At 40.8% G+C, this 25357-nt stretch overlaps 1 protein-coding gene across 1 annotated transcript in view; it reads right to left on the bottom strand.

Annotated features, from left to right (window-relative positions):
* The window catches only part of efnb2a (ephrin-B2a), a 50729-nt gene extending 31657 nt beyond the window's left edge, over positions 1-19072 (bottom strand). The window contains exon 1 of the mRNA XM_039745933.1: positions 18282-19072. Within this exon, the coding sequence (XP_039601867.1) occupies positions 18282-18406 (125 nt within the window). The 5' untranslated portion in view covers positions 18407-19072. The remainder of the gene's footprint in view (positions 1-18281) is intronic.
* Between the last annotated feature and the right edge of the window lie 6285 nt (positions 19073-25357).

Here is a 25357-nt window from a genome sequence, read left to right as displayed (position 1 = left end):
GAGCCTCCGAATGGAGATGGCTACCTTCATTCCACTCGCTAGGAGTTACACATGAGGAGTTTGGACTGCCATTTGACATCACGTAGAATGGCAGAATCACCAGACGCCATTCAATGCAAGACCCGTGTGGCCGAGGAGGAAAAAATCGGTGCAAGATAACCGAAGGTTGGGGGGTGAAGGCGCCACCGGTTGCTTTATTTTTGGGGTTTAAAATTATTAGGCTGACCGACCCCAAGCACAAATACAAACCTTAAAAGTTAGTGGGGGGTGGAGCATAGTTGCCTAAAGGTCCCTAACGTTAATGTCCCCTTTGGGCGCCGAATGTGAAAAACGAAAATCCGATTTGCGTCACGAGAATAGAAAAGGGTACTAGCCGTCCGTGCATTACACAAGTAGCCCTGATCCTAACCCTGGAAGAGCTGAACTGGTTTTAAAAAAGGGAGAAAAACAAACCCTGGTTGGGGTTATCTGATCTATGCTGGGTCCGCACGCACGCACGTCTTTGGATGTTGGAGGAAAACTAAATGCAGATAGCGGTACCTCGGTATACGTCCTTAATCCGTTCCAGATCCGTTGATTTATACCAAGTTAATTTTTCCCCCCCATTAGAAATAAAAGGGAAAAATGATTAATCTGTTCCCATGAGGAAAAAAAAAAGAAAAAAAAAAATGCTATTGGCATATTATACATTGGTGGGGTTGTATAAAATAATTTAAAACGCTGCTTAATACTAAAATACATAAATACAAACGCAATTGGATGAAATCAATGAAAATTTAACCTCACTTTACTTTAATAACGTCTTTGTTTTCACTGTTCTCGGCATACGGTATGCAGCAGCCAAGTCCCAGATACGCATGCCACCTTCATACTTTTCAACAATCAATTCAAATTTACGTGAAAAAACACAAAAATCGCATGAAAAATTCACAGAGAGAGAGAGAGAGAGAGAGAGAGAGTTAATCGTGCAAATTGTTCAATGAATGCTAGCAACTGGCGTACTGACTTTCGTGGGCAGTCGTGACTTTGTCTCGAGAGCGGTAAACAAGGGTAGCGCGTGATGTTCCAGCACGCAAGTCGTATACCAAGCTAAATTTTTCGCGTCTAAACAGGACGTATACCAGAGCGGACGTATACCGAGGTACTACTGTATGGTGAAAATGTGCAAATTTCATAGAAAACGCCAACCAGCTGCAGGGTCTGAACAGGATGGTGGACCCATACAGAAGCAGCGTTAACCACCGAGCAGCCGTGCTGCCCTTTAGATTTACAATTTATTTATTAAATAGAAAGGCACAGGATGTAAAGCAGCGTCTGGAGGTTGAACACGGAGCCTGATGGTTTATAATCCAGACGTTAGCCACTAAGCCTCACGGACTACTGGGTTAAAAGCACACCTTACAGATTGCACCTCTCGTCATTTATTACATTTCCCCTGCCAATAAGTGCTGGAGGGGCTTCCCTTTTCCTTCCCCTCTGGCTTAACTGGTGTCATTTTCAGCACAATTATATTCAAATTTTAATTTAAAATGTCTCTTTACAATTACCAATACAAGATGCTGATAAGATTACGTTTCACAGCCTACAGCAGAAAGAGGGAACCACCACAGAGATGAAAAATGACTCCCTTTGATGCGCATGTAATAAACTAGAGTGCAAAAAAAAAAAATAAAGTAAAATAATGTTGCCTTGGGTCAACCAACATGCTGCCACTTACATTTATAAAAATCCCTATCATGTATAAATGGGAAGATATACTTGTAATGTAGCATCAGTTTAAAGGTTAAAAATGTGGCTGCTCTTTTCTGAATGATTAAAGGTTTATTCTTTAAAACTAAAAGATGCCCTCTGCACACAAATACATCACATGTCGAAAAGTCACTGGGCACTCAGACACGCTAAATAATAAATAAAAATAAAAGTCCAGCAGTTCAGGAGTTAAAAGCAGGCTGGCAGCCATCTGCTCTTGCAATTCTGAAAGAAGGATGTAAATCAAAAGCAAGGGCTGACCTGTGGTGGCTAACGATAGACTCGCACGTTTCTGATACACTGAGTAGGCAAAAAAAAAAAAAGGGGCACCGAGTAAACAAACGTCAAATAGGTCCGCACTTCATGGATGGGCATGGTTACCCCCGCCCGACGTTCTTCTAGCTTTCACGTAGATGGGCCCAATTGCCGGTCACTCCACCCAGGTCTGAAAATTAAGACCCAGTGCTTCCATTTCTGCAAGATAATGCCATACCTCCAGCGTCTACTTGAGCGCCGTATGTCACAAAGTAAGGACACACTGACATGATTCGCAGATAAAACTGGTAGCCCTCCGAGGCCACAATCATCTTTTCTCATGATCTTTGGGGGCATTCTTAATATACACAGTTAAAACTCAACAACCTTGAACAGCTAATAACAGGCAGTCATTATCCAACCCGCTATACCCCAACTACAGGGTCACAGGGGTCTGCTGGAGCCAATCCCAGCCAACACAGGGCACAAGGCAGGAACAAACGCTGGGCACGGCGCCAGCCCACTGCAGGGCACACACACACACACACACGGGACAATTTAGAATCTCCAATGCACCTAACCTGCATGTCTTTGGACTGTGGGAGGAAACCCACGCAGACACAGGAAGGACATGCAAACTCCACACAGGGAGGACCCGGAAAGTGAACCCGGGTCTCCTAACTGTGAGGCAATTACTACCCACCTGCTGCCAATTGTGTTCATGAGAATTACTTCTAAACATTTTGAAAAATCACTTTTCCTAAATCAGTAGTTTCAGTTTGCCCAGAGGGGACTGGGCGGTCTCGTGGTCTGGGATCCCTACAGATTTTATTTTTTTCTCCAGCCGTCTGGAGTTTGTTTTTTCTGTCCCCCCTGGCCATTGAACCTTACGCTTATTCGATGTTAATTAATGTTGGATTTATTTTGTTTTATAATTGTGTCTTTCATTTTTCTATTCTTTAATATGTAAAGCACTTTGAGCTACTGTTTGTATGAAAATGTGCTATAGAAATAAATGTTGTTGTTGTTGTAGTAGTACAAGAAAATCCCCAACATACGGGATCTCGTTAAACTTAAAGTTTAGTTATACAAGACATCACATTTTTGGGGCTCTCAATGTTGACACCGCTACACCCAAAAACACCCTCATTTTTAGACCACCTTATTTGCAGGAAATTATACCCTTTTGGGTAAGAAGTCTCATCCTAGGATTTCCTTTTATAAAACTCTGAGATAATTTCAGCTCCCGCGAGAGGAGACTTTTCGCCAAGAGATTTTGACAAGTCCCGCCCTCCTGTCAAACACTGACAACCACGCCCACGGTCCAATCACTTCTCATTTGCCTCGCAGTTAGGAGACCTGGGTTTTAGTGATGGGAAGTTCGGATCATTTTACCGACTCTGACCTTTGAGTCTCGTTCAGCAAAATGAACAAATCATTTTTCGAGTCATTTCGTTCAATTCTGTTTCCGGCTCAGACTTCATAGGTTAAGCTCATGGGGCTGTCACGTGATGAACGAACGACTCGAAAAACCCGAAGACTCGAAACAAGTGAATCAATTCCAATACAGAAATTAAGAAGTTGCTCAAATGCGCATGCGCGACTGAACAAATCACTCCAACGAGACATCTCGTTCTTCCCGAGTCACATTAAAGATTCATAATCGTTCAAGAACGACCCATCACTACTGGGTTTGCTTCCCGGGTCCTCCCTGCGTGGAGTTCGCATGTCCTCCCCGTGCCTGTGTGGGTTCCCTCACACAGGACATGCAGGTTAGGTGCATTGGTGATTCTTTGTCCCCAGTGTGTGCGCCCTCGTGATGGGTTGTTCTTGAACGACTGAACGAATCTTTAATACGACTCGGGAAGAACGAGTCGTCTCGTGAGTGATTCGTTCAGTTGCGCATGCGCATTTGCGCAACTTCCTATAGTTTCTGTATTGGAATTGATTTACTTGTTTCGAGTCTTCGGGTGTTTCAAGTCGTTCGTTCATCACGTCACAGCCCCATAAGCTTAACCAACTCAGTCTGAGCCGGAAACAGAATTAATTAGTTCATCTCTCGAATCTTCGGGTTTGAGTCATTCGTTCATCACGTGACAGCCCCGTAAGCTTAACCTATGCAGTCTGAGCCAGAAAGAGAATTGAACGAAATGACTCGAAAAAAGATTTGTTCATTTTGCTGAACCAAACTCAAAAGGTCCGAGTCGGTAAAATGATCCGAAGTTCCCATCACTAGTGCGCACTGTGGTGGGCTGCCGCCCCGCCCGGGGTTTGTTTCCTGGGATTGGCTCCAGCAGACATGACCCTGTAATTAGGATATAGCGGATTGGATAATGGATGGAGATTTTTTTTTTTTTTTAAAATACACACCTCTCTATATCTCTATATACACATATACATATTTTTCCCCCCATTCATAGCATTCGTAGTCCGAGTCCCGATTGGATTGTATGCGAGGTTCAATCCCGCCCCGCGAGGGGTGCAGGGAGTGTGTACGCCCGATGAGCCCAAATAAGGGCAAAACACGAGTTGTGTACTCTTTGCATTATTTGACAGTAAAACGATGTAACATTCTATGATGTGCTTCTCTCAACTGATAGGGAATGTGGCGGACGTTTGCCGACTGGCAGACCGACCAACCACATGCATTACCTGGTAGGTAACCACCCATACAATCAGATCGAGACTCGGATTACGAATGCTATGAACATAAATTACTCCAATCTCCAGGCTGTCAAATAAAAATGAACACCACGCCGTGGCGCAGCGTAAAAGGGACTTTGTCTAACGCTGGCATCCGAGGTTCGATTCCCGCAAGGGGTGCAGTGGAGTGCGTACGCCCGATGAGCCCAAATATGGGCGAAACACGTGTCGTGTACTCTTTGCATTATGTGACAGCAACAACACAAACGGCGCTCGCTCTCTCTCATATATATATATATATATATATATATATATTAATATATATTAGAGAGAGAGAGAGAGATATCTATACACATACAGTATATACATACATTTACTACCTCTGCCGTCTAGTACAGTTGGCTTACTTAAATTTCTTCTGTAAGGTGAAACGCCTTTTGCGATTACACTTTTTTTTTTTTTTTTTTTTTTTAAAACCACACACACACTTGTGTATAATCACAAAAGGCGTTTCACTTTACAGAAGAAATGTGATGCAAGCCACACCACAAACAGATGCTGGTGTACGTGTATTGGATCAAGCTGGTCCCCCTAATGTAAGCTAGCAAGGTCACATCGTTAAGCCGTCTGCATTCCACACAGACGCCATTAATTTAATTTGGGGGTAAAAAAAAAAAATAAAATGAAATAAAAGACAGGTACACAAGTGAAGCTCCATGTTTGATAAGGAGAAACAAACATAGCCGGCTTCCCTTTATATCTTTTGCCTGTAATCACTTTAACCTTCATTTAAAGTAAACACGGAGGGCCACGTCCATTCACATTCCCCTTTGTCATTTCCTCTCCATAAATATGCACCAGTCTGCATATAAAAAGGCCGATGGAGGCTCGGGGCTTGCTGGACGTTTATCATGCTCTGTTCTCCTGCTAACAAGTAAATACTTGCCTGAATGGGCTATTAGCAATCATTGTTGAATACCGAATGTGAGCGGCCTGGCAATGAAGAGAAGGTACAATTACAGAGATGGATTACTAAAGTTTCATGTTCACAACAAGAGAGAGAGAAGATGGATTCTTTACACGACGATTTCACAAAATTATCATCCAGAGACAATCAGGACTAAAAAGGGGGGAAAAACTGCTGCGGGTGAGCCGCTTAGGAGATACAGTTGCATGGCCTCCTAATAAGACAGTGAGCTCATTCGATCAACTGAAGGGGCGAGGGGGCTGCGTGACACCCTAACACTACCACAGGGGAACACCACCCACCCCCCCATTAAATAAAAACTTGATGATGCAAGCAAGCTGCAGAAATGGCATGCTGTGAAGGCACCGATAGAAGGCCTCCCCACTTCTAGGGGTGGCCAAGAAACACAATGCTGGGAAATGTATGGGCTTTGGTGCAGCGCATATGTGCACTTTAATTAGATCACACACACAAATTAGCTATTCGAGCGTTCAAGATTCACGCACACACAGCGATTCTCTGAATGCGGAGAGCACAAGGAGTGTTCAGCAGGAGGCCGATGGGATTCTTCCATCCTCTACAAGTTACTTCCCCAGACCTCACCACTTGAATTGGCGTTTCAATGAAAGTGAAAGTGCATTCTGGGAAGCCCTGCCCTGCCCTGCCCGATCTCGCTTCACACTTGCGAGAACCTGGAAGACTCCTCTATAATTAGATAGTCCTCTGGTACCCTTTTCTTTGCCTTTTGCAGGCGTTCGATTTCAGCTCAATCACCAGAGAGCTCAAGAGGATCAGGCCGTAAAGTCATAATTTAAATCTATACCATTTATTTAAAAACACGCACCACTACATTTCCAAGTTGTTATTCTACTGGTAGAAAAAAGGACCTGAATGGTCAAGAGACCCCACGGCAGGTTACCTAAAATGCGCGTCAGTTTTCGTGAAGCACGTTGTCGAAGAGACACCCCCGATGGTTTGTACCGACGCTTCATCTAACGTAGAGACGCCTATAGAAGAAATCACCATTTGCTTTGTAGTCAGTTTTGGGATCGGGAAGGTCGGACTCTACGTGACCCTGTAACAGAAAAAGCAGGCTCAGGAAACACAACTGACGATTCTAACGGAAAAAGCGACTGGACCTCTTGAGTTCAGGCTACACTTCATTTTTGGTTATTTCTTTGGAATAAGGGTGGCATGTTGGTGCAGCGCTCGCCGTAAATAGTACCGGGATAATCATGGACTGGAGGACACCTTAGGAAATGAAGGGTAAAGTGCATTTAGGACTGAAACCAGAAGGAACTTCTTTATGCAAACAGCTGTGGTGGGAAGTTAGGGGCGATGTGGGAACCCACCAAGACATGGAGATGAAGCAGAAACCACAAACACCTTTAAGAAATATTGGAACAGCTTCACCATCAGCTAAACAAACGAGCTCGACGACCTGAAGATCTTCTCGCATTTGTGAAATTTAAACTTCCCCCTGTGTGGACTTTGCATGTTGTTGTTATCTCCATGTCTGCTTGGGTTTCCTCCCACAGTCCAAAGACATGCAGGTCAGGCGAGCAGGCAATGCTAAATTATCCCCGTGTGCGTGTGTGAATTTTGACCCTGCAGTGGGCTGGCACCCTTACCCAGGGATTGTTCCTGCCTCGTGCCCCTTGCTTGCTAGGTTTAGATCCGGCCCACCATAGTCCTGTTCAGGATTAAGCAGGCGTATTAGATGGTAGATCTGGGCTCATCAATGGAAGTGTGAATAAGAAGAAATTTGACATACTACTATAGGGTGGTCCAGACTGAATTACGCAATTCTCATTACGCTAGAACTGAAGTTTATCACATAGAGAATTCACCAAAAAAAAAAAAAAATATCTTTGTTGCCGATAGATGGTAGCCCCTGACCTGCATTCCAAAATGGCGGGGAGACGGTCGTCAGTCGAACAGCAGGTGTGATGTTTTCACCTTCTCATAATTAGATCTGAACCACCCTGTATAATGTCGCTTGAACCCCAGAAGGTGAAGGGAAACAGCAGGGGGGCTAGCGGTGGGGATTGAACCTGCAATCGTAAATTTAACACATATGCTCCGTCACCCCCAAGAGTATGGAATTATACAGCTGGAGAGTTTGTGCAACATGAAAGGCAACTTAAACAGAGAATGTTAAATCCAAAATTATGGCATACTGTATGCATGCAAGGCTCCTACCTACCACGAGGGCATTAGATCTCTCTTACCCACAAAGCATAAAAAAAGTTATTCTCAGTTTTGGGTATTTACTAGCTATGCTACCCACCTAAGATGGATTGAAATCCAAGTAATTAGAAAAAATGGTCTGTCCGATTCACAGTTTCTGTAGTCAAGAGTTGCTTTTTCCAACTTCGTCTATTCGGTAAGGTCAAGCCTTTTTTATCTTCTAAAGATCTTGAGAAAGCCACTCATGCTTTTATTTTTTCTCGCCTCGATTACTGCAATGCGCTGTATTCTGGCATTAACAAATCCCTGATATACAGGTTACAGCTGGTCCAAAATGCTGTTGCTTGCTTTCTGGTTAGGGCAAGGAAGTATGACTCTGTTTCTCCAATCTTAGCTTCTTTACACGGGCTGCTGCCTGTCAGTTTTCGACTTGATTTTAAAAATCTTGCTGCTAGTTTTTAAATCTTGACATGGGCTCGCTCCTGCCTATTTATCTGAATTGTGTGTTTTACACCAGCCATCCGGAGTGCTTAGATCTTCTGGTCAGTTGTCTCTTGTTGTCCCTCGTACCAAGTGTAAAACTAAGGGGGACAGGGCCTTTGCAGCTGCTGCTCCTCCTCCTCGCCTGTGGGACTCTCTACCTCGTCATATTAAGGAGTCGTCTACAATTCAAAACGAGATTAAAAACTCACTTCTTTTCACTTGCATTCAGTGACCTTCAGCAATACTGATGGTTTCCTCTTTGTGATCATATAACATTATTTCTATTTGTTCTCTTATTTTATGTTCGTATATTATTATTACTATTTATGTTTTATTGTTTTTTCTTTTATTCTATTATTGTAAAGCACTTTGGCCGCAGCATTACTATGTTGTTTTAAATGTGCTATATAAATTGACATTGACACGGTTTCTCCGTTTGATCTGGTAGAACCCCACACACAAGATCCCGTTCCCTGTTCCTCTACAGACAGAGCCACCCGTTTTCGCTGCTGCCGCCCAGCACTGCTTGTTGAATTTTTCCACTCGAAGCGCTTTGCTAGAAAATCAAATAAAAAGGTGCCGGTGGTCCCTACCACAAAAAAAAAAAAAAATATATATATATATATATGCCTGGCTTAGCGACACTGGCCTAGTCACGTCAGGGCTCAGAGTTCCGTGACACGCACGCCAATTTATCGTTCTTTTCACTCATCCATTGCACACCACACAAAAAGTGATCAGTCATCAGCTACAAAACCGCATTCACGTGGCCCGAGCAAGTGCAAGAAAGGTGCTGGGTGTAGAACAGAAAACGGAATTGGTGGATTGCACAGATTTTTAGTCCCTAATTTGATTTTTGATTTTTTTTTTTTTTTTTTTTACTCTTCTACAGGTTTTTGCCTATTTTTTAAAAATTGTTCCAGATGCTAACCACTGGATGGACAAACCGGCACTTGTCCAGATTGTTCTAATAAAAAAAAAAAGGGAGAGGATGTGCCATTCAGCAGTGGCGTAGCATGGGTATCAGCCACCCGGGGCGGAGGAAAAATTTTGCCGCCCCCTTATTTAGGTATTTCAATTTAAAAGACTAAAATATACAGCAATTCTTTGCCGCCCCTGCTATTCAGCCCAACAAAGTACGCCCGTCCGGTCCAATTCATTTCTCCATAAAACCATCACGTCGAGCCTTGAAGGCCCCTAAAGTCCTCCTGTCCACCACACTACTTGGTCATTTATTCCACGTGTCAAGAAAACCTTCCTAATGTTTCTGTGAAATGTACCCTCTCAGTGTTCTTGATGAACTCGCAGTCTCAATCCACTGGACTAATTCCCTTCAGAATGTTCAACACTTCAAATCACGTCGGATCCATTAAAAGGTGGATAAGTGGATTTCCGCCCATCCGCAAGTTACTTTCTGTTGCATGTGTGCTTTGCAGTGCACTACACATTTTGTGATTAAATCTGTGCGTTTTTCATTTCAACAGAGGGTGCATCAAAAACCTCACCAGCGCTTTTAGAAATCCCAAAAGGGCACACAACAGAAACAGACACTCGCACACGTGCTTGTGTTATAATCCACCTCAATACTCGTCAATTTGACAACAGTTTGCTTTTGTAGAAAGCCCAAAGCTAAATGGGTGATGTGGTCCTGCAGTACCACTACTACAGAGAAAAAGGTTTTAATAAAATAAAAAAAGAAAAGATCAGAAAGTTGCCAAAGTGTAAACTGCATAGAGGGTCAAAGCGGGAACCAGTACCAACGCAGGAGTTCTCCCCCCCCTTTCAAAAATCGGTAGAGACAATAGCAAAGCAAACAGTGGGGGTCTCTACTGACAAGAGTGACATGATGCATTGTAATGCAAAGCGGGAACTCTGCCTGACATTTTTTTTTTTGTGTGTGTCATGGATCCGAGAGTGCAGAGGGTCGGGAAGCAGATAAACTACGCCTGCAGATTACAAACCCGGACCACCAAATGAGGGGTATAATTCAGAAGTCCTTCCAGACGCAGCTGTTCTGGCTTTTGCAAAGCTCAAATTAAGAGCTCATCTATCTGAATTATACTGTGAACGGGGAAAGGGGGGCTTTCAGGAGCGTATTTCAGCTTTCTTTTTTTTTTCCACCATTTAAAAACAAAACACATAGGGGACTCTCCTTTATGTAATTGACTTTTGTTCCTCCGGGCAAATAAAATTAATGGAAGGTGCTGAACGTAGCGCTGGAAGAAAATCTGCACAGCCGCAACTCAAATTCCATTACTGCTCAGAACCTGTAACTGGTAAAAATTTAACGCCCCCCCCACCTTCCCCTGTCAGAAGCAATTTTAGCGCAAGAGCACATAATCAGGAGGAGGTACTGGCAGACATACAGGAGGAAGGTTGCCGGTTCGAATCCCGTAAAATGCCAAAAGGGACTCTGCTCTGTTGGGCCCCCTTAACCTGCAATTGCTGAGCACTTAGAGTAGTGAGAAAAGCGCTATAGAAATGCAAAGAATTATTATTATGCAACCCAAAAAAAGACGACCATAATTCAGATAATAAGATACTCTGAAATTTAAATGCCAATCAAAATTTTAGGAAAGAAGAGATAATCTCTCTCTCTCTCTATATATATATATATATCACATATATATATAACACATATACATATATCAAAAAGGGGGCACCTTAAATAAATAAATACTGTTAAACTGTTAATTTTTTCTTTTTGTAAAAACTTGATTGCTTTGTATGGATTGCAAGAAAATAAAGACAAAACAAAAAAAATTCAGAATGGATAAACAAAGGCAGTTCCATTTTTTTTTTCGGGAAATAGGACAGCCTGCTGCTCCCAAGTTTTATACCGCGTGTTTGCTCAGAGGCTGGGGGTGGCGGGGGGGTCTAATAAACCCCTCTCAGGTTAACATCTACATAATTGTGTTTTCCTTTCAGATAACCTCCAAGATGGCCAAGCCTTTGTCGGGCGGCGTCTGCAGCACAAATGAATGAAGCAGATGTCGGAGTACACATCGAGCTGAATGGGCACGAAGGTAAAGTGAAATGGAATTTGGGAACCTAAAAAAAAAAAAAAAAACCTGACAATGCGAATCTTTAAAAATAAAAAAAACTTAAGGGTGGTTGCAAACCAAACAAAATGTTTTGCCAACCCCACCCCTTTTCTTTGTAACCTGGCATACTACCCAGTCCACAGCCAGGCATGGACTCTAATCCCAGCTCTCTAAGGCCGTTGGCGTTCTCACTTAATACCCTCGAGCCACGCCGATGGTTGGGGGGCATCGTGAACATGAACTTAATCTATAGGTTGCCATGGAAGCACCCTTTTTTTTTGGCTTTTCTATACATTGTATAAAGTAGGAGGATTTAGCACATTTTATGCAGAAAAAGACTAAAGTGGGGGGGTTTGACGACTCTGCAAAAACAGCCCGATTACAACAGCGAGTTCCTCTGGCCCTTTTTTTGTGTGTGTGTGCGTTATCTGCACCTCATTCATGTTGGATCTGTGCCTTTCTACCGCAGTCTTTAATTTGCATCACTTTTACAAAGAGGTAGTATGCAGCATAATCTCCTTATTAACTAGAGCTGGGGTTGATTTACTTAAAAATAAATTAGGGGGCGAGTGCTATGGCTGCCCGCTTTGTTTTGGTTCCCCGAGCTACAGGAACGGATTACCGGCAAATTCTTTATGGAGTTCACACATCTGTTAAAAAGTAAAGACAACTCGACGGAAGAGAAATCCATGCCTAAGAATGAAATTCTCTTTCACGCACGACAGACAAAAACCATCTTGGTCTTTGTCCACTTGGGCCTTAGTAAGACAAAAGAACCATCTTTGGGCGATTTATATATTTCTGCACTGTTCTTCATTTCTTCACACTGTGGTCCCCTTTTCCAAATACTGTACCCGAAGAACACAGTGGTGGAGATTTGGGTTGAGAGAAAAACTCCGAGGCTTCTGGGGTTGGCACCATTTGAACACAGCACTGCACCTTAAAGAGGGTGTACACTTCCTAAAAGAAAAAAAAAACTCAAAATATTGATAATAAACCGGTGTGCTTGCACAGAAAAAATGGTTCACTCATTTCTATAAAAACTCAGGTATTGTGCCTGTGGAGAGTCCAGACTAGAAACACGTGAACTCAAACCATTTCATACGTCTTTTGTTGTAGCCGTTGTGCACAAGCATCATGCTTCTGAAGCCCCCTCGGGTTCTCATTTTTTTTTTTTTTTTAAAGTGTATACTTAAAAAGGTGCCAGGGCGGTTCGTCAGAGCGTTATCCCAGAAGAACCACTTTTGGATCCTGAAAGCTCCACCGTTCATGTGAAGGTGCTAGAAAAAGGAACCTTCTATTAAGATCTACAGCAGGCTCAATAAAATATTCCAGGCAGTGTGGTGGTAGTCAGTAGAACTTTAGGGACCTCCAAGAAACACAACTTGAGGTTATTTAGGAGGAATAAAAAAAAGAAAGATAGGACTGGCAAGCTTTGGTGGGTCTCATCCACATTGATCGAATGAATAGAACGGAGTTGAAAAAATGCAGAAGGGTTCACCATTTTAAAAAAAAATGACTGCTGCACACACCGTGGGGCTTAAAAAGTTCAGGCTGGATAGCTGTTTTTCAGTGTTTTTAATGTATAGTAAAGTCGATGTCATTTACAAAGCACCCGATCTCCATTTTACCCACATTAGGAATCTTTTCAGAGCCCAAGGAACCAACTTTTTTTTGGTCTTTATTTCACCTTATACAATTTCTCGTATTAGGAATTTGTTCGTTTTCGCATACCCCTTGGTAGGTCAGAGCGCAGGGTCAGCCATTGTACAGCGCCCATGGAGCAATTGAAGGTTAAGGGCCTTACTCAAGGGCCCAGCAGAGTAGGATCTCTTTTTGGCAGTGATGGCGACTCAAACCGGCAACCTTCGGGATACCAACGCTGATCCTTAGCCTCAGAACCACCACTCTGCCCTTTATGAAGTTAAGGATCTGCAGAACACAAGGAACTGGTCCCAGTTCTTTGTCAAAGTGCGGTTCTACGAAGGAACCACACCACTACCCACGTAAAATGCCATTTAAAAGCCGTTATTATGGAGAGTAAAATTTAAAAAAGGTACCTTCAGAACAATGCCATAGGGGAGCCATTTCTGGTTCCCAAAAACACAGATTCCACATGGAAAAAAAAAAAAAGGTTCCAGAAAGAACCGCCGTTTGTTTATTTAAATTCAAAATGAGCTCCATACAGTAGCGAACCGTAACTAGCTGGGAAGACATTTGAAAATGCATCGAGAGTCGGAAATTGTGAGCAACTGCTAAACACCAACACAAGCAGATTTTCGTAATTTGTTAGTGCCCTGCTAAAATATTAACACTGGCAGGTCTTTCTACGGATTAGAAAAGTTTTTAAAAGCACAAAAGGACCAACTTCAGATGCAAAGAACCCTGGTCAAGAAGGAAATGGGGTCCATGGGGGTATGAAAAAGAGAGAGAGAGAGAGAGAGAGAGAGAGAGAGAGAGAGAGAGAGAGAGAGCCACCACACAAACCAGTAAAGAACTGTAAAATGCTATCAAAAAGAACCAGTATATATTTTTTGGGCGTCACCTACTCAAAAGTTGTCCTGGGAATGTGTGCAAATCTGAAAACCCTTCACAAAATAAAAAGGTTCAAAGAGGAACCGCACAATGCAATAAAGTGCCATTTTAGAAGGACTAAGATTTTTAATAATTTATATAGCGCCTTTCCCATGGTCATGTTTTCCCAAAAAAAAGGGTTTTAAAGGCATTTTGTATGGATAAACATCACTGTAAGGTGCATTTTAATGCAGAGATAAAATCTAAAATAAGAATATGGGGGTTTCTTATTTATTAAGAACAATGGAAAGGTTTGCCTTTTCATCGTGAAGATGTGCCCCGTAAAACTTCTGGGCAACAGCGCAATCAGAAGGAAAAATAAATAAATAAAAATAAAATATTCAAAACTAAAACTGAGGCAGGGGCTCTGCAGAGATGGCAGCCAGGGCACCATTTCAGCGGTGGCAAATGGAATTACGGTTTTTAATATTATGGGGGAGAAAGCTGTCGTAAAACTTAAATGCAAGGTTAAGCAATTCTATTTATATACAAGGACGCTTAAAAAGTGCAGGTCTCTTCTACACACACAATACTTTAAATAACTTTACATCTGATAAGGGCTGTTATCAGTGCCAGCACACTAAATAACAGCATTGAAATGCACAGTTCGGTAATGATTTATTGTTAGATTTTTTTTGGGGAAATGGGGGTCTTTGTTTACTTAAAAAGAAACTTTATCATCAGTTAGCAAACAAACCACTTCAAAAAGAGAAAAGGGGGGGGGCATACCCCACTCACAACATTCATGCACTCTTAAAAATAAGATGTCCAGAAAGTAGCCCTGAGTAATGGCACTCTATGTGGAAGGTTCATTTAGGAACCAAAAGAGTGCCAGAAAAGAACCAAATTTTATTAAAGTCTGTAATAAATTCAAAAAGAAAAATAGAGATAATAGATCTGTGAAATCTCAGTGAGGCTCGGCAATTTACAAAAGAGGTCTCGCTGTGTACAACACACACACAGATTTCAGTTTTCGTCCACCTCTTTCAAGAGCCCATCCCAGGATGAAGGGTTTCTTTTATAAAGCAATTGTTTGACAAGGAACCACACAGCCTCATAAAATGTCATTTCATAATTATTTTTGAGTGTGTACTCCAAGTTTGCGGTGTTTATTCGCTTGCATTTTTTTTTATTATTGTATAATATATATATTCCGGATGTTAATGAATGAAATGGTTCTTTCCCAAGCAAACGGATTCCATAAAAGAAACCACACAACTCAATAAAGTGCCACTTCAGAGCCTTCATTTTTAAGCATAGGCGGTTTTAGACGGGGGCACTGAACTGGCCCTGGCCCCTGTGCTGAAGAGATAAAATTTGAAAATACTTAGGGTGATGTTTTTTCATGGGGGCACAGAATACTGGTCCCCCCTGGTAAATTTGGTCTGGATCCACCACTGTTTTTAAAGCTGCACTCGGGCAAGGTTTTACCATGTTAAAATTTGACTATATATTCTGTTCTATATAAAAATAATAATAATCTTGCTGAATGGTTGTGTTCTACCTCTGTGGAGGGGTGCTTAATGATTTTAAGAGGACACAATCAAATGATAAAGAACCGCATTTGCAGCCCAATCCGCCGTTACCTCAAAAACAGGGCACAAGATTAGCAAACAATTAAAAACTGCTCCAGCCTACAGTGCAAAGTTTAAAAACAAATAAAGGGGCAGGATTTTTTTTTTTTTTTTCGGTATACACAGAGATAATCTGTTCAAACAAACATCAAGGAGCAAGCAACGGAAGGGATTCCCTCTGCAAGGCCGCTGATCGCGTTTTATTGTTCCGCATGGGAAGATCAGCATTTACGAAGCAGGCTCTTTATCTCGCATTCTTCTACTTATCTCCGAGGCGGTCCACACACACACACACGCGCGCCTGCGTACGAGTGTGTGTGTGCGCGCGCGTGTGTTAATTACAACCCGTTAAATAAATTACATAAAAAGATTCGCCAGGCGTTCAAATACAGTAGCCGAGCTGGCTGTTAGGAGGACGGCGAATTGACTGAATGTGATTTAGAAAGCCAGACGTGCGACACACCGCGCTGGCCTCGCTGAAGCCGTAAAACACTCCGAACAATGAGGTCGGTAATGAGGTCCATATCAATTTGGCTACCTCGTCCTACCCCCCCATCAAGGATATTGTACTCGTTTTTCTGCGTAAAAAAAGCAGTAAATTCTTGCGAGGAAGCGAGCGGCTGCTCTAAGCTGAGTTGAAGCCGCGCGCCGATTCCATTGATTCAATTTCGCGACAACTAAACGGTTCAGTCAGATCTGCACAGCCCGATTTTTTTTTTTTTTGTTGCTGTTGCGCTGCCTTGCCCTTTACCAAGACCAGAGGGCGACTGTATAAAAACGCGTCACCGATAAAAATGCAACTCGATGGGCTTTACGGTCTGTATTGATGAAAATGGGGGGTTTGGGATGTAAAAATCTCATGACAGCGAGGTTCTTAAGCAGCAGCGATCACAGAAAGATCTTCATAGCCAACGGCCAAGCCAACCCCCCGAGAGTTGCCGATTACCGTTTTCCCGTTATGCCGGACAGTGCGTGGAAATGTTGCTACAATGCGGTGCAAACGGCTCACGCAAAAATGATACGACGCGTTAATTTTAAAGCATCTTGATTTGCAGATAATACTGCGCACACCTGCGTGGTGGCAGTATCAATATACAAAAATCGTTCAGAGCCCCCAAAATAAGAGGAGAACACGAAGCTCCGGGACTCGACTGACCTCTGTAGGGCATGAGCGTAAGCCGCGCTCTGCAGAAGACATTCGAGGTGGCATTTGGAGCACGATCACAGTATGCAATTTCAATTACCAGAGGGTTAACAAGAATTTACGGTCAAGGGACGAGTCCGTCAGGTTAGAAGAGCGCCATTCCGCAATTGGAATTACGCCTTTAAAATAAAAAAGGGTAGATAAATGCCCTTTAAAATAACTGACGAGTGTGTTTTAACAAACACCGCGGTGCAAGAGGATGGTTCAAAAATGGACGAGGAAAAAAAAAAAAAGAAATAAACTGCGATTTAAAAAGATGTGCATGCGGTTTTTCTAGACGCATTTCGTTCCCTCTTGCAAAATACGTGTAGTCATTTCAGCAGCAGTTCCAACGATTACACAAATCGTGAAGGGGGTGAATGGAAGCAAATCCCGTCAAGCCAGGACAGACCCCCTCTAGCCTGTATGGTCTGCGAACTCCCGAGAGGGTGAAAGTAAACGCCGCCATAGAGCGACATACGAAGTCGGCCTTCATTTATTGCGAGTGCTTCAGGCAAGAAATGCGAATGTAGCTTACGAGTTTTACTTTTGTGGCTATTCAACTTTCCCCAAGACTGGGTTGTCTGCGGGTGCTAGGTCTGGGGCGAATAAGTGTGCGATACATAGAATCGACGTATAACCCTTTATAAAAATTATAAAATTAAATTTCAAAGTGTGGTACCAACTCGGTATACAAAAAAAAAAAACACACACACATCACAACTGGACGCGGGTTTCGGAGCTACACGGAAAAAAAAAACTGACCAACAATCAAAACACGGCAGATAAACAACAGTACAACAAAAATAAGCAGGTGCAGCTGCTAACGCGCAAACGTCTGTAGAGAGAGAGAGAGTTTTAAGCGGGGGCTGTAAAGGCCAAAAAAGTAAAATTTCTGCCCGCTGGGATGGGGCGTGTAGGGGAGGAAAAAAAAACCCCACAGGAGCCGTCTTCTTGACAAAGTTTATAGGGATTCAGATATTTCCATAATCTCATTATTGCTATATATTTTCAGGCGTGGAGGCCGTCTAGAACCTCTAGTACCAACAGGTACGGCCATTTCTCGTAAGCGCTCCAAAACAGGAATGCTTTACATATCGTTTGTTAATAAAAAATATGTACGTAAAGCTGTCACTATTAGCTAGACGGTTAAACTTTATTTGCCCCTAGTATTTTAAGAGGATGAAGAACGAAGGTCGGACAAGTATCTTATGTAAGAAAATGTTCACAGTGATGGATTGTCTGATGGAAATGCTTATGCTAGCAGTAATTAGCTTTGGCAAGGGAAAAAAGTGAACATTGAGATACTGTAAAATGAGAACAAGTAATAAGCCATCAAGTGTTCACTTTTGAAAGGTTATCTACATACACTTTAATACACACACCACCTGAGAAGACACACCCGATTAGACAACTTTGCTAAGCGTCAATGAAATATTGCATTGTACAAGATTAAAAATCGTCCACTTGAAACAAACAATAATGCGCTTTAATTCGGTTTTGGTAATCAGGGGAATTCTATAACAAACATAAGTTTAAATAAATAAATAAAAAAAAAAAAAAGAAAGAACCCGATCCAAACGCGTAAACTGGTTAGCCCAAGAAAAAATTTGCCTTACTTGGTATTTGATGAATTCCAGTAGATGGAGTCCAAAATCGTCGAACGGGATAATGCTATCCTGCATATTATGACCAAAACTCCTAAGCAGTATTTCCAAAACCAGTTCCTCATTATCATCGTCATGGTCGATCACTCCCAGTCGGCGCTTTCGGAAAGGTAGCAACAACACACTAGAGCGGACGATCCTTTTTTTTTTTTGGTTTCGCTTAAAAAAAGGCTTCCAAATGTAAAAACAACCAGAGAAATAAACTTAAAAACGGCATCCCCAATTCCCAAAAGAGATTAAAAAAAAAAAAAATCTCACAAATAGGTTTCTAGTCCCAGAGCGCGTCTTTCTCCGTTGTAGGGCAAATACTGTAAAAATGAGAAGAATGCACCTTTTAATGCACCAAAGTCTATCCCACGATCCAGCGACAGTTGTCGGTAAAGATCCAAATTAACAGTGCGTATGTAGGCACCGTTTGGAGAACTGTACACTGCAGATGCCCTTTCGGTGGTATTCGTCCAAATGTATTCCAAAATGCCTCCTTAGAAACTGCTAATCAGAATCGGAACAAGCCAATGCACATTCGAACGTGCTGGTTTCGGTAAAACAAGGCGAAAAGCTGTATTTGTATTTCTTCCTCCGCAGCCACGTTATTTTTGTAATTAAGTCCTTATTGATGTTCAAATTGAATCAGCAGATTTTTTTTTTAGTATTAATGCCGTAATTTCATTAATTTGCAAGCTGGATACTCCACAACCAGAGCCGTCGCCGCCAGCAGCAGCACTGCAGCCGCCTCGGATTGAACTAACTGAGAGTGACTAAAAGACACAATGTTTGGTAGCAATTTCTACGACGGAGCTCCGCCCACGTCTGCACCCATTGGCAGGCGATTTTTTCTAAATGGAACGCAAGATTGTCAATCAGCGAGGCGCTTTACGGTTGGCTGAGTGCACAAGCACCTGAAAACTACAAGGAATGAAACAGTAATCGTATGTATATGACCTTAATGAGTATACATTAACCCCATAAATGCCGAAAAGGCTTCGCTTAGACGTTTCCATATAGAAACTAGAATGCTAACCTCGGAAGTCAAAAAACTCATATGATACGATATGCACATATCAGAAAAGTTTGTTTTTCGAAGCAGTCATACGTTTATTTTATTAATAGAGCTAAAACCGACGATCGCGTTCTCTAAATGCATGGTACAATAGCTATTAAAATACATTAAAATGTATGAGATATGAGATAAAATAAGTTTAGAAATACACAGTAACTTAAAGGATCTCCAGTAAATTTAAATAAAATCTGGAATTCGGTGTCTTTTGTAAAGTACCGTTCTTCCGTTTTTTTTTTTTTTTAAACTTTCTTTAAAATTCAACATAAAAGTCTGAATCAACTACACATCCTCGAGGGTCAAACAGGCAGCCCCCTAACCGGGAGACGCTCAAGTGTTTTACAGGGTGTGAGTGGCATTTACGACTGAAAGATACTTGATTAAAGACGAATAATCATTCTTTAGTCTAATTAGCAAAACTTGGGCAGACGTGTTGGAAGAGAAAAGCGCGCCTCTTCTCTCGGGAACGGGAAGCAGCGATTTTCTTTTTTAAATACAATTAAACGGAATAAATTCAGTAATACTGTAACTGAGCAGTATGTATTAACTCGTGCACACGCGGGGACTGAAAATGTACCTTAATGTGGAAGGAACAGGGTCCAAAGTTGAAATCCACTATGTTTTTAAAGATTATAAATGTGTACGTTTTTATTTGCCTTCTTTTTCAGTTGGAGTCTTTACTCAATAAGGGCCTTTAACACATTCGAGCGTTCTGTATAATTTGCTTGGTTTAGTGTTTGAGAAAAGGAGGTTGTTATTAAAACATGTTTTTTTCATAGATCAACAGCGCCCACTACCGGGCAAAATCGTAATTTAGTTAATAGAGAATCGGGCGATCCAGTTTCATGCTCCAGAAAGTTAAACAAGTACGTTTAAATAAGTGTACGCGCCCACATCTCTTATATATATATAAACTTTATATATATATATATATATATATATATATATATATATATATATATATATATATATATATATATATATAAAAGTTTTTAAGTAAGGCAGTTTGATTGTGATTAAAATTATTGAAATTCTTTTGAACTAATGAAATTAATACATTGCATACAAGTATACAGATATGCATGCTCCCAACCTTTCTTCCATATAGATATGAATGGTGCAATATAAAGATGAGTAGGAAAATTCAATCCCAAAGACATTTTAATTTTAAAAATGTATACATACAATCGCACGCACCCGTTACTGGCAGTGTACGCTGCGGTCTATTTTTGCGCAAATGTGAATAGGAAATATTTAACATTTTATATTTAAAAGATGTTTTATCGCGTGTGAATCTAAGTTTGCTGCTAAAAAAAACCAATCTGAAATATGTGAATACATTTTTTTTGTATGTGTTTTTAATCACATATTTCTGTTTGGTTTTTTTTTCTTTTTTACTTTTCACTGTAAACTGAACTTCTACAAATTATATCCTTTTGCAGATGCGCGAAAACAATGCTGTTCTTTAACTCTTTTTGAAGAGACAGATTTGCGTATGTAAGTAAATTATTTTCTTGTTTTCGAAATATGAAACTTTTTTTAAGTGAACCCGAATTCAATTATAGCGTTTCTTTAACTTAACTATATGCTAACAAAACGAGCTCGGTGGACTGAATGGTCTTCTCTCGTGTGCCAAATGCTCTTTTTGCCAGAAAAAAATGTTAGTAAAGTGCGTGCGTAGTCTGGAGGCCAACATCGAAAATAAAATACGGTCTCGTTTTATGACAAAAACAGCAGGGTTAGATATTTAAGATGTTTTACTAAATTGGACGGGGGTGTTGATCGTAAGAAATGTTTCATGAAATAATTCATCAACGCGAGTCCACTTCGATCCACGGCCACGTTGACTGCGTAATGCGCGTCGAGCTCCTGTGGAAAGTGCAAGAGAAAAGAGACAGACAGGCGAAGAGTAAGGACTGTGCTCTCCGTATATCTCGCAAATGCCTGCCTTTGATCTTGATTAATCATTGTCAGCAGCCCAGATAAAACTTGATCAATGGAGATGAGACAAGAAAGAAAGAAAGAAAGCAAGCAAGAAAGAAAGAAACTGATACACGCTTCCTAAAACTGGCAAGTTGACGCAGGTCTTCATTTAATTCATAAGGTAACAGATCAACGTTCTGATTTTTTAATTAAATAGAATTTCGGGTTTATTAAAATAAAAATAAATAAAAACTCTTTGCCTAAATAGCTCATGAAGTTTTAGCTTAACCCATCAGATACGCAGGCGGAATTTAGAAGAGTTAAAAACAAACGTTATGTCCGTCGGTCCGTCAAGCAGCCCGTACATTTCGCATGCGCTTCTTTGCCGTTGCTTCACTGAGTGAGACACAATTACCTTTTCGTTAAATGCGCATTCATCTTCACTAAAGTGACACATTTTAAACAAACACAGATCTCCGGTTCTAGAGAACGTTAAGGGAAATGTGTGAAAAATAACAGCCGTGCAAAAATCAAATTAACAGCAGTCCCAATACACAATTTACGCGGCTGTAGTTCAATCCCCCCATTTAAAAAGCCGCAGTAAGCCGATCCTGCTTTGATTTTTTTTTTCTTTTCTTTTCGTAGACGCTTTAAGATGTGCCTGCAGTGTGTACTGTGCTTTGGCTTTGCGAGGCCCTGTTTTCTTTTAACACGGAGCAAAGATGTGACCTTTAACGGAGAACATCCTTACTTAAAGGAAACTGATAGTTCCTCTTTAGTCCAAAAATACACAAGAGTAGCTAAAAATAATTCTCTTACATCCACAGTTTCTTTTTTTCAAAACCCCGTTTTACAAAACATCAACCTGGATTTTAAATCTGTTTAACTGCTCTTGTTTGTTGTAGTCGTTGTCTATTGGGGGGCACACGTGGCCCATACCTTCACAAGTATAGGAAGAAATGGCTAAAATCTATCTTTAAAGTAAAATAAGTAATAATAATAATAATAAAAAAGATTGATTTAATTTCTTGAAAAGAGACAAAGGACCGAATTTCGCAATCCCTATTTTCGCCGAGAAAACGGAAGGAAACTGCATGGTGTTGCAAGCAAATTTAAACAGGACACGTAAATTGAAATGAACGTTTCAAAGCAAATTCATGAAAACGAACCCAAAAAGGGCGATTATTACGTTCAAATGGAATCAGTAATCATCACGCGGAGTAAGAAGGCAGCATTTTAGTTACTTTTCAGTGACAATCATTACATTTGGTCTAGTCAGGATTAAGATCGCATTTTAATTTCGGCAAAATTAACCCTTTTAATACAATATTGTGAACGCTATATATACATATCAAATCAGATTACCTAATTTAATCGAAACCAGACTTTTCTAGTGTATTCTGATGGATTCGCTGATCATCAGCAAGACTAAAAATAAAGTTGTGTTTCTCATTTCAGTGAAATTAAACTTGGAGAGGCACCGCTAATCACTACAGGGTTTTTATCAAATCTCAGCAAAATTCATCTTGTGAATGCAATCCTATTGAGTCACTAATCGACATTTCGAATAAGAATGTAATTTCAACAAAAGTAAACTTTATACTGTGTTCATATGGGATTTCTAATCATCACTTGGAATTGGAATTCGCCTTGGCTTTGTAATTCTAGCGAAATGAAACGTTTAAGCCGGACATCATCACCTCGACACAGAAAGAGGCCAGTCTGTGAAAATACGCGTAAAAAGGTGCATTGAAAAGGTTTTAGTTAAATGTGTAAACATACTTTTGCAAGATTAATTAATTAAAAAAAAGGTGGCAGCTTAAATATGTTTTAAACGTTTCGCTTGTTTAATTTATGAAAGCCACTTGGATGTAGATTATCTATCTATCTATCTATCTATCTATCTATCTATCTATCTATCTATCTATCTATCTATCTATCTATTATATAGTGCCTTTCATATCTATCTATCTATCTATCTATCTATCTATCTATCTATCTATCTATCTATCTATCTATCTATTATATAGTGCCTTTCATCTATCTATCTATCTATCTATCTATCTATCTATCTATCTATTATCTATCTATCTATCTATCTATTATATAGTTCCTTTCACTCTATCTATCTATCTATCTATCTATCTATCTATCTATCTATCTATTATATAGTTCCTTTCACTCTATCTATCTATCTATCTATCTATCTATCTATCTATCTATCTATCTATCTATCTATCTATCTATCTATCTATCTATTATCTCGTTCCTTTCACTCTATCTATCTATCTATCTATCTATCTATCTATCTATCTATCTATCTATCTATCTATCTATCTATCTATCTATCTATCTATCTATCTATCGAGGAGCATAGACCTATAAGCAGCTACATTATTCAAGAATGACAAAAGGCACTGTATACAGCAGAAAGGCGCTATATCTGGCAGATAATCTAGTATCATGCTCGTTGATGGCAGGTTTTTGAACCCGTGTGATCAAACCTTCAGACCTCTCAGGAAGACACCGTGTTGTCCCTCAAAATCCCGCACATCTCTCCGCTGCTTTGTCACTTCGGGAAGCTTCGCTTTGGTGTTTTTAGGGTGGATGTCACTTAATGACACTTTCTGGTTCTTTACTGGGTAGTGTGAAGATTTTTCGAGGCACCATTTCTTAATCAAGCATCATTTCATTCTGAGGAGGCTTCTCTGCTGGTAAAGTTAGTTGTTTGGGTTTTAAAAATCTTCAAAATATGAGGGAAAATCGTATAGCAGCCTACTTAGCAGGACACTAACAGATTAAGAACATATGGACTTTGCCTGTGTTATTGTATGCAACGATAGTCTTTTTATTTATTTATTCATTTAGTTGTTTGTTTTTGGAAGCAGAAACCTTGAAAACCTTTAAGAAGCATTTAATAAAAAATAATAATTCTTTGCGTATAGTGCTTTTCTCACTACTCAAAGCGCTCAGCAATTGCAGGTTAAGGGCATCGCTTAAGGGCCCAACAGAGCAGAGTCCCCATTGGCATTGGCAACCTTCCGATTGGCAGTGCAGATCCCCAGCCTCAGAGCCATTTGGATGAGACACCGGGACATCTTAGCTATTAGCTAAACAAACGAGTGACGAATGGAATAAATAGTCTCCTCTAGTTAATTTCTTACTTTTCTATCATGACCCAATCTGTCACCATCTATTCATGATTGTTTACTGCACGACGCCTGTCACAGAGCTAAATCGATAAAAAGGTCCTATCCGGAACTTTCATGTGGATGGGATGGATCTTTTGGGAACCAAAAACGTTTCCCCTGTGGCTTTACTCTAAAAAAAAATAAATTCTCCGACACCTTTATGTTGAAGAGTATAACGTTATTCTTGTGCATTTTTGGGGGAAGGGTGTGTGTGTGTGTGTGTGTGGGGGGTGTAAATAAACAATTTAATTAATAAAAACCAGAAGCTCAAAAGAGCGTCGCCCGCGCGGTGTGGCGTGTTGAGTGTATTGTAATTCTTACAGAAGCGCAGTTCGCACGTAGAGAAGAGCAGATCCGCAGTTGTTCGGCTCTCTCAATCTTCCCTTAAAGACTCAACAGCCTTGCTTTTTAAATCCATTAGCACCGACAAGAAGTTAACCCAATCGGTAAACACGACTACCAGGCAGGCCATCATCACAGGCTTTTTATCACTCAGTCCCGCATTCCTCCTAAAGCAGATTTGCGCAACATGATGAGTCAACTGGCCACAGTTCAATAATTAATTAATGGACCTGTAGTGTTATTTTCCATTTATTTTAATCAGTTTCAAACTACTTTGTTTCCCGGTGTGTGTGAACCAATCTGTGTTTTTAAGCTTATTAATTCTCTATTTAAAAAAGAAAAAGTTTACATTTTACATGAGAACGTCTGGCAGCGCTCTGCGCCTGCGCATTCATGGAAGAGTCCTAAACAAACACAAACTGAACTAAACTGAAATTTCGAGGAGATAAACACTGCCAATCGCTGTGGGGTCACCTTTTTATTACATCAATTAAATTACCGCCCTGCTTTCATCC

Source organism: Polypterus senegalus, chromosome 2 (assembly GCF_016835505.1).
Source record: "Polypterus senegalus isolate Bchr_013 chromosome 2, ASM1683550v1, whole genome shotgun sequence".
Taxonomy (NCBI): Eukaryota; Metazoa; Chordata; class Cladistia; order Polypteriformes; family Polypteridae; genus Polypterus; species Polypterus senegalus.
The sequence above is the reverse complement of the archived record's forward strand: the minus strand, read 5'-3'. Positions and strand labels throughout refer to the sequence as shown.